At 34.7% G+C, this 10,288-nt stretch overlaps 1 protein-coding gene across 15 annotated transcripts in view; it reads left to right on the top strand.

The window, feature by feature from the left end:
- sntg2 (syntrophin, gamma 2) overlaps positions 1-9,857 on the top strand; it is a 36,677-nt gene extending 26,820 nt beyond the window's left edge. For 13 of the 15 annotated variants that reach the window (XM_079369685.1, XM_079369682.1, XM_079369688.1 and 10 more), the window contains 6 exons: positions 1,102-1,218; positions 5,216-5,287; positions 5,585-5,794; positions 8,469-8,561; positions 8,896-9,006; positions 9,268-9,857. In XM_079369685.1, the coding sequence (XP_079225811.1) occupies positions 1,102-1,218; positions 5,216-5,287; positions 5,585-5,794; positions 8,469-8,561; positions 8,896-9,006; positions 9,268-9,396 (732 nt within the window). In that variant the 3' untranslated portion in view covers positions 9,397-9,857. The remainder of the gene's footprint in view (positions 1-1,101; positions 1,219-5,215; positions 5,288-5,584; positions 5,795-8,468; positions 8,562-8,895; positions 9,007-9,267) is intronic. The other 2 variants (XM_079369683.1, XM_079369686.1) reach the window with 2 other exon arrangements.
- The last annotated feature ends 431 nt before the right edge of the window (positions 9,858-10,288 follow it).

The raw sequence follows: 10,288 nt of genomic DNA on the forward strand, positions 1-10,288 counted from the left end.
CTGCCTACTGTTTTGATACCCTGGAGCCCCTTGTAAAGTCTTGATATTACTTTAAGCCCTGAGTCGTCCTTATATGCACTAATAAAGATTTTCAGTAGGTCGTTTTCAAAAGCAGCTCCATTTTTTGGACTGTTTATGTGATGACGTATCTGCAAAAATCTAAAAAAATCTGTGTTTTTTAAATCATGTAATCTCTTAAGTGTCTGAAAATCATTCATTTTGCCCTGGTCAAAGAAAGTACAATATGATGAGAGACCCCGATGTGCCCATCCCTTATAACTTACGTCCAACTTGTTTGGGGTGAAGTCTATATCATGAGAGCACCACTTAAGAATTTTTATCTCTTCCAATAAATTATTTTTAGTGATAACATTTAACCAAATCTTCAGAGGTAAGTTGATCCAATTATTACCTAATTCGACTAAGTTTTTAATTAGTCTTTTATCTCCTAGCCTCGCCTGAATAGGAACCGCTCCGGACACATTTTCCTCAATTTCTTTCCATCTGGCTTGGTAGTCAGAGTTGCACCAACAATAGAGGATCCTTAGCTGTGCGGCTTTATAGTAGTCCTTTAGACAGGGGAGTGCAAGTCCACCCCTCTTCTTTGTCAGCTGAAGAATTTGAAATTTTATCCGAGGTTTTCTTCCATGCCAAATGTATCGTGATATTAATTTATAGTAAACTACTATTTAAAACAACTTAATCTTGAAATAAAACTATAGTGAATTGTCTGAGTAAGGTTTTACATTTATTGAAGCTAAATAAATAAAGAACGTTTAGTCTGAGGTTGCTGTTACACAGTGCTTTTTTACGTACTTCTGTCATTTGGCTGCAAAATTGAAACTCCGCTGCCTTATTCAATACAGCTGCTCTTAGAAATGATTAACTTAAGTTTTTCATTTTAACCGCATCCATTAATAGGGACATCACTGCTCAAATTATATGAAAATGATGTACTATGTTTACGAGTCCTCAGCATCTTGTCTATGACGATGTATATCTTGCTATTCAGGTCTGTTGATTGAGATCAGATTTCACGTGTATACCTTTTTTTGATCAAATAGTAAAATCATGTAAAAGTGTTCCTCTATATCTCTGCAGATTATTTACATGGGCTGGGCATGTGATAGCCCAGAGGGTAGCGCTGCCGGAAGAACCTTGACATTTAAGTTCCTGGCGCTCAGAGGACCATATTTTCATATCTTCAGGAGACCACCGGTAAAACATTTTTTTATGATAAATTATACTTCAAAGGTATCATTCAAATGCCTTTTAAAAAAATGTAAAGAAATTAAAAGAAAGAAAAAGTGTAAACATGAGACATTTATTCAGCATTTGATTTCGGTTTTGAATGCAAAAAAAAGATGAGGACTTTATGTTACTGCTCACTGATCTTTGGTCGTCCCCAAAATCTGCAGCATGGTTTGTGTCATTTATACAAGCGGCACCATTTGCATTAAACTAAATGCTTCAGATGAGACGGTAATGCAGTAACTGGAGATCATTTTTAATTTGTTGTGTTCTTCACAAACTGTTTCATTGCAGTGAAACGGATATACACCATTAAAGGCTATTATTTGTAAAATAAATGAGTAAATAAGTTTATTTGACCTTAAAATTTGTATCACTTCACGGATGCATTGCACTTAAATGTGCAATATAATTTTTTTTCAATCTCTGAATTTAAAATGTTAATTATTTTACTTACTGTGCTATGGTGGTAACACAATCCAGTGGACATATTCCAGTGAGCGGTTTTCTCCTTGAAGTACCCTGTCACAAAAATAAATTCTTGCAAGATTTTACAGGTTCATAAAGTAATGTTACATTTAAATGGTCTACACGACTTTCTTTCTTCAAAATGCATTCCAAAAAAAGCTTTTATATTTTTTGACTGTGATAAGAAATTAACCAGTCTTGAAAAATGTCACTGATTCTAATGAAAACAAATTTGTCATTTCCGCGCAAAGTCCGGCACTTATCAATTTGGACGTAAGTGCGGAGGGTACGCTCAAATCCCGCACAAGGTTTGTGTACGAACATTTTCAAAATTTGCATAATTGTCAGGAACTTTTCATACTGCAGTGCCTGTTAAGACAGACAGATAGAGGGTTTACAGATTTGTTGTATAAGATATGGCCTCTAAAATGTATTTTACATTACACTCCACATCAAACGAGCTCTGTAGGCTGTATTGCTTTTTAAATAATGTTGAGCAGCGTGAGCTGTCCGGAGATTTCTTTAGTTGTGTGTGGTGAATTCATGTTTTTTAATTTACTTTAAAGATTAGAGAGGCTGCTTTCAGTGAACACATGTTAAATGTTTTCATGCACACAGGAATATCTCTGTAGAAAATACTGCGAAAAATCAAAACAAAAGTTACTTTAAAAGGATAGAAAACTCTCCAGAGGAAACTATATATAGAACATTAAGCCTATGAAATAGAAAATATTTGATTATACAGATAATCAACTTTAGATCATAACTAATCAGTATGTCTAGAGATTTAAACAATCAATAATGCACTGTTGTACCAGGGGTCTGGCAGGAGAATCCAGATTCAAAACGAAAAATGTGTCTGTTTGCATTCACACTCCTTCAGGAAATATCAGTAGTTTTTCATGTGATTTCTGCAAATGTGATAGCCCTGTAGCCATTACTGTAGTTTGCAACTGCTTTGGCAGTTTCAGCATATATATTACATACAGATGTTTTTTACATTGTCAAGGTGTGGTGTTGCCAATTATGTGCTGTGCAGTGTCTATTGGCTTGTCTTGACCACAGATTTAGACCTTCATCCCCCTTTAACACTGTTTGACAAGCTAACTGTATCTTCCGAAGACTTAACTCCTACTTGACCTAATTTTAGATTTAGATTCCTACAAAACCAACATAGAGGATGGAAGATTACAGTATTTTATTAGACAGTCTATGGAGCAATACACAAAATCAAAAGAAAACCGCTCAGCCCAGCTCCTGATTTACCTATTTTTCTGATTTTACAGAAGAGGAAACCCGTTTAAGTAGATGAAACGAAGCCGATATAACACAATCCAATGGTAGGAGTATCATTTGGCAAATTGTCCATATTCATGGCCGGATATTTAAATCAGGGCCCTCTTGATCTGCTTTCCTGAGTTAAAATGAAAGCTGGATGTACACATGAACAAGTGAGGAGGAAATAGTATTGCCCTTAGCTGAGTATTTAGGGTCTAACAATGCGGGAAACTCAAAGTGAGCATTACCAAGAAATGGAGTTCACACCAATATTTCTGCTGATTCTATTTTTAGAGTAAAAATTCAGCAGCTGTATGAATTACCTGTGGATTCAACTGTTTCTACAGTTCATGACGACAAAAAAACACATGCCCAATGTGACACTGCAATGCCCAAATGCTCCTGAGGGATCCCCAGGTATTCCTTGGCCAGATGGGATATATAATCCCTTGAGCAAGCTCTGTCTCCTCAAGGAAGCACCCCTCTCGTAACACTGCTAATACTGCACCAGTCCATCTGTAAAACACTCCATTTAGCCATACTAAAATGATTTTCAACTCAATTCTCAGGATCCTGACCTTTAACTGTCTATTACTATTGTTTATATTAAAAACCAACCCACAACTTACAGAATGATAGTGTAGCTTAAATAAAACGGCACAAAGTTACTTCATGAGGTATCTTATTGTTGCTGGGAAACCTCTTAGTAATAAGAAAAGGCTTGAGTGCCAGTTCAAAAATATACTAGCATACAGTATAGCCTAAGGAACTACCCTCTCATAAAACCTTAATCTGAAGTGAGAGTTTCAAGTGAAGTGTTTCGTCCTACGGTATGGATAATACTTTTTCTCTATGCTTATACAGTATGCATAATTGCTCTGCTCTGGACTAATGCAATGCATCTGCAGCTTTATATTCCCCAGTTGAATCAAGCCTTTGGCCCACTAGTCATTTCCTTTGTGTACCATACGTTATGGCTGTTAGACTGGCTCATACCAGAAAAGCATACCATTGTAGTTTGAGATTGAAGATGGTTACTGCAGCTGTGTGTGTTCATTAAACAAGTAAGAGTCAGGTATTGTTGAAGCAGAGTGTCAAAATGAACTTGAATATGCCGACAAGCAGGCATGACAAGCTGAAAGTAAAATAGCATAGTTACAGATCTTTCAATAGCATTGTGGGTAATTCCTTGACTTTTTTAAGGTAAAACAGTAGATATACCTTATTGGAAACTATCCCCAACATCCCTGAAAGGCAGAGGTTGAAATAAAGAAAGGAACTTGCTATTGTACAAAACTATTTAAAATTGTATCTAAATGCCACTGCTGTGTCCTTTTATGCTCAGCATGCCATTGGCAAAGAAATTAATGTTATTTTTGGATGCAACTTTAAAAAAAAAAAAAAAAAAAAAACATTTCTTTGAATGGGTAAGATTTGTATCTTGATCAGAATGCAGGGCCAATTGCCAACAAAAAAATGTATAGACTCTTACCCAGAAATGTATTATCTTGTATTGGCCTCTTGTGGGTGTCAAAAGGACTTCTTTATGTAAACATACTGTTTTATTTTTTTAACCACTTAAGATTTTCTTGAGAAAAAAGTCAAACAACAAACAGAATCAAATAATGAACACAATAATAAGTACATTGATACACAAGACATGCCCTTGATATAAAAATATCTCATCCGACCCTGAATTCACATTTAGATAGCATTAATTAAGTTATATGTTATGTTATTAATTTGATTGGAAACACTATAAGACCATGTGAAGGAAAGCCCTCAGCCAGGTCTAATACTAAGAATAAACATATATGATCTACCTTTGCATTAGTTTCTTTAGAAGCTTTTCAAAGTTGTACTTTCAGACTTTTAATTTAGAACACTTGCATGTTTTTGTAGATAAATTTGATGTTTTTCACCATAGTGGTATGGAAAACGTATTTCATATGCGATCATTTAAAATATCTCCCTTTTTAGGCCCTTTAACCTGCCATTTGTTTTGTTCCGAAGACATGCTACATAACTGTATATATCTGTTTTACTATTGAGACACCTACGTACTTTATGGATAATACTGGTACAACTTCCAGCACTGGTACTCACTCAGGAATGAAAACAAACCATGGTGCTTTCTCCATTTGCATTTAGTATTTTTAAGGAGGTGCTTATAATAAAGAGTGTCTGTGTCTAACATTCCTTGATGGTTATTTTTCAGGTAAGTGCTGCTGATTGGGGACAAGCTGAAACAACATATAACGTCTATGAGGTACTTTTCAAAGTCCACAAGGTATGTTTCAGCAGCGTGCTGGTACTTTGCATAAGCTGTTTAAAATTTGAGTTTTTCTCATATTATACATGGCTGTTTGTTTTTCTTTTCTTTCTGACCAATGTGTCTTGCAAAAATGTTTTAGTGAGATGACCTAACAGAGCTCTCATGTTTCGAGTCGATCCTCAAACTAGGAAATGAACTTTTTTTTTTTTTTTTCCATTTAAACTGAGAACACCCACTGAATTAATCATTAAAATGTGAAGGGACAGCAAGAACTACTTCCAAACATGTAATCATTAACATTTCGTGTTACAGCTGTGGATGGCAGAGGACTGCTGGCTCCAGGCTCGGCTCTACTTGGGGCTCGAGCAGTCATCCGAGCAGCAAGAAAATGAGTCTCTTTGCTTCAGTATTCTGGTCGGCCACGGCCAGAGCCACACCTTCAAGGTAGAGCTGGCCACTGACCTAGCTATCTGGGAACAGGCCTTCCTAAAAGCTGTCTTCTTGGAAGTGCAGCGAATACATGCAAGTATTTTCATATGCAACATGGCACATTTTGTCTGTTGCTCATTTAAATGTTTACCTATTTAAGCTGTTACACTACTTTGTTTGGTTTTAGGCAGATACAAAATGCCAACAGGCCTTCGATTTTTGAAATTTAAAACTATGAATTAATCATTTTAACTAACTATTTTAGACCTACTGTAGCGGATTTTATTTAGTTTTGCGGTTAGTGCTACTTGGCCAAGACCAATGTCTATGATGTGAGTATGACAACACATCAGTCAATGGCTTCCTTAAGATAGTTAATAACATGGATGTTATTATACAATAACATGGTAGAATATTTACTCATTATAACTTGACTTTCCCTTGGGATCAATAAAGTATCTATCTATTGATCTAACAACATTGTTTTATTGTGATTACACAACATTTGATACAACAAAAAAGCATATACTGACACTAATGCAGGTATAATGATCAACATTATTTCAATAAAACAAAGTCTAAAGGTAAACCATTTTAGAGATATTTACTTTTTTTTTTACATGGGAATCACATATTACCTGATATTTGCATTTGTTCCCGTTTATTGCTTTGTTTTACTATTAAAATGCATTCAAGTGTGGGTCCAAAGAAGTAGTCCATCAATGAGTCACTAAATTGCCTCCTCTGGCATACCAACCCTTTATTCTAGCTTTAGATAATAGACAGTCCTGTCTAAAAACAGGGGAGGGATTTTTTTATAGCAGTCCAACAAACCACAACATACACTGGTTTAAAATGCAAAATTGTGGAATTTCAAAAGAGACCTTACACATTTGAATAGTCTAGATTAACTTTTGAAATTTAGAAACAAATCACTTTTTTAAAAATGTAATCATTTGGCAGCCCTGATATAGTTAGACTTTGCACCATCTGCTTTTGCTTTCCAAAGTGACAAATTGGCTCCCCTCTACAATGAAAGTTGGATTACTTTGGAAGAAATTCTCATGAAAAAGTCATTAAGTCTAGTAGTAAACTTTTAACCCTAATTTCCAATGCATTGAGATTCATCCAGGACCTTGTGTTACTAACACCCAGAGACTGCTTTCACTAACACAACAAGGGAAGAAACTTCACAAATCTAAGATACATTTTTTTAAATAACTGATCCAAAATGCCCTGGTTTCAGATAATTCTTCTACAGAATTGTACATATCAAATGAACATATTATCAATGTGAGAACCAAGAACATATCAATGGAGCAAGCTTAGCATATGTGTAAAACAAAAATCTGTGTTATAAACTCATAATGACATATTTGCTTTGAATTGTATAGTAATATAAATGCTGACACTTTTGTACTCTTGGAAATAGAAATTAATACTTGATAGTTCAACCAATCTCCCCTTACCGACTGAGCCACAAATCATTGCTTTCAGTCTCCATTCTGGCACCTTCAGTTCTCACCATAGAGAAACTTTTCTTTAACACATGTCCATCTTGAGGAAGAACTAATTAGCTCCAAATGTGCTGAATAAATCCTTTAACAGAAGATCCTTGGTGTGCTACTCTTTTACTTCTTACTAGAGCTTTAGTTAACCAATTATTTCATTTATCTCATGGAGAACTTCCTGAAGGACTAATTTGAAGAACTAGTCCTACAGTAGACATTATAATAGTTATCATGAAATATTGACCGGTGCCCATTTGGGGCTACTAATATTTGGAAGATTTATGTATTATTTTCTAATTCACTACACCGACATGGAAGTCACCCAACAATAAAACATAACAAATGATTTGAAGAACCGATATAAACTCACTTAAACTGTTTATAAATAGACAAAAGCCTCTGCCTTAGTTAAATAAACTTGAGCAAATATAGCACAGCTCAAAGCATTTTTTACACCACATTTTCTGATTACTTAAATTTCTTTTACACTGCAGGTCAGACTTACTCATTCACACCATATTCAAACATTGATGGCATAGGTTGCTACCAAAGTCTCTATAATTATAAACTCATCTTTTTATACACTTCCACACGCTGCAGGTGTTGGAAATTGAACACTTGTAAAGAATCCCTTTTAATGTTTGTGTGTAGTCACTACTCATTACAACACCACAACAGTCATACATGAAGTGACTGGAAGAAGAAGCTAGCATACAGCTGTTTGTCAAATCCAAGTCAAGACACAAACTACAGTGACAGTGCCTTATTTACAGCACATTGCAGCTTTTGTATTATACCAGTGCTGTATACAATTCACTGCTTTTTCTAACACATAATGCAATGGCAAAAATTATATATTTCCACATTATATTCCAAATAGCCTTTTCTGTAAACACAATCAGAAGATTTTTCTAATAATTTTCGAAATAATCTTTATAATGTTAATAATGTTTTGGATTTTCTACCCCAATCATCCTTTTCTTAGTCAGTGTAAACACAACACATACGAATTAAAATATCAATATGCTATTGTTAAGCCTATGAGCTATATGCTCTTTATTATGTTTATGGTGTTCCTTGGAGGGCTTGAGCAATTGTCCCTCCTTAGAGTATTTTGAACAACTAAATGTCAATTTTGATAGTGCATTACAGTATAAATGGCAAGGGTTTCTTGCTTATACTGGAAAATGCAGTCATTTTTTGCAAAGAAAAGTCATGTTAAAGAGAATTCATGACTATCTTTTCTCTGTTTACAGTCCAAAAGCTACATGTGTAGCAGCCAAGGGAACGTACTTTACTTCACCATCGATTTTGGATCAGGCTTCACCTGCTCAGAGGGAAGTACAAAGGTGAAGTATTACAAGGTTCAAAATTGCTGTAGACATTCTGATTATGTGTCACTTTACTATGTTTAATTGCCATTTGACTTCTTTAATTTCTTCATTATACATGACATATTTTCCTTATTCAATGTACTCTATGAAAAGTTAATTCTGAGGTTATTTTTGCAACCTTGCTACGTGATTAGTAAGAAAATGTACAAGAGTGGTAAAGCACTGATTTTTTTTAAAACAGGTTATTTCATTTCAGCTACAAAATTTTTGACCAGGTCTCCCTGTAGTAAGACATCATATTTAAATGTTGTGTATGTCTGTCCTTTCTAATTAATGTCTCTCTCTGAAGACTGTACTATGGCAATATAAGTTCTCCCAACTTAAAGGCTCCTCGGATGATGGGAAAACCAGGGTAAAACTTATTTTCAAGAATACTGAAAGCAAGCAAATAGAAATGAAGGTAAAGTGTTGTTAAATTCATTTTGTTTGATTAAATGTTAAAAAAAACTGGTATAACTTGCAACAGAATTTTGTTATAAATTTAAAGTAGAATGTCTGAGTAATGTTGAGTGAGCAGGACTGCCTAAAGTGCTTCATGGACAGTGTTAAATGTAAACACCTGTTTTTTTTTTTTAAGAAGACCTCGATGTTCCAACGGATTTGTCGCTTGCTTATACCTTCTGTCCTTGACTTGTTTTTCTTTTCTTTTTCTTTTTTTTAGGAACTAGAGTTTGCTAATCTAACAGCTGTCCTTCACTGTATACATTCTTTCATCGCTGCCAAAGTAGCCTCAATGGACCCTCTCACTTCATGCTGTCAAATGTTCCCTGGAAATAACATGAATGGTTAAAAAGACTCTTCCTCATGTTTATACACTTGGTAAATCTGCAACTTGTGCACAGTACCCATGGCTAAGTATATCATGTTCTTCCTATTTTTTATGGATTTTTGAACAATAAATATTTGTAGAACATAGTAGAGAGGCACATAGTGTACGCATTGTATTCATTTTTGCTAACTAAATGTATGGATTTCTTTTATGTCTTCAAAATAGTGCTACACCAACATGTTGGGAATATGAACCTTTTCAATGACAAAAAGAAAATAGCTTACTGTCTAGGGGGAATTTATATTTGCCCCAACATGTGACAAAGATTATCTGAAAAGTATAATAGTTGAAAAGTAATACAAGTGTAAACCTTTATTTCCATTTCAGTTTTTGAATATTTGATGTCATATTGACATACCATTTACAGTGAAAAGGATTTCACAGGTATCTGATATGGTCCAATAAAAGGGTCGAAGTAAGAATTTATAGAATGGCTAATGTATTAAGTCCTGGTATGATGATTTAGTCATTGTGTCCTTCTTTTGTGTCAAAAAAGGCAAAAAGCCATCAGCGTTATCTGTAAAATGTGTTGAACTCTGATGCAAAACTGAAAGATCTGACTTTTTTTTTTTTTAACGCTTTTTTTCAGAGAGGTTCAACAAAGAGATTGCCCATTTGCTCTCAACTGTCACTATTCATGGAGAAAAGCTTATTTGCTCAAACTCCACATAGGCAGCCTGCTTTTGGTGGGGATGTTAGTGTTCCACAAAGATCTCAGCAGCTCACCAAAAACATATTTTTTTTGTTACTAAATAATTAAGCTTTTAAACTATTAATTGTGTGCTATTGTCAGTTTTATTTTTCACTTGTTAGCATGGAAGCAAGCCTTTATGACATAAATTACAAAAGATGT

This window comes from Symphodus melops (assembly GCF_947650265.1).
Source record: "Symphodus melops genome assembly, chromosome: 19".
Taxonomy (NCBI): Eukaryota; Metazoa; Chordata; class Actinopteri; order Labriformes; family Labridae; genus Symphodus; species Symphodus melops.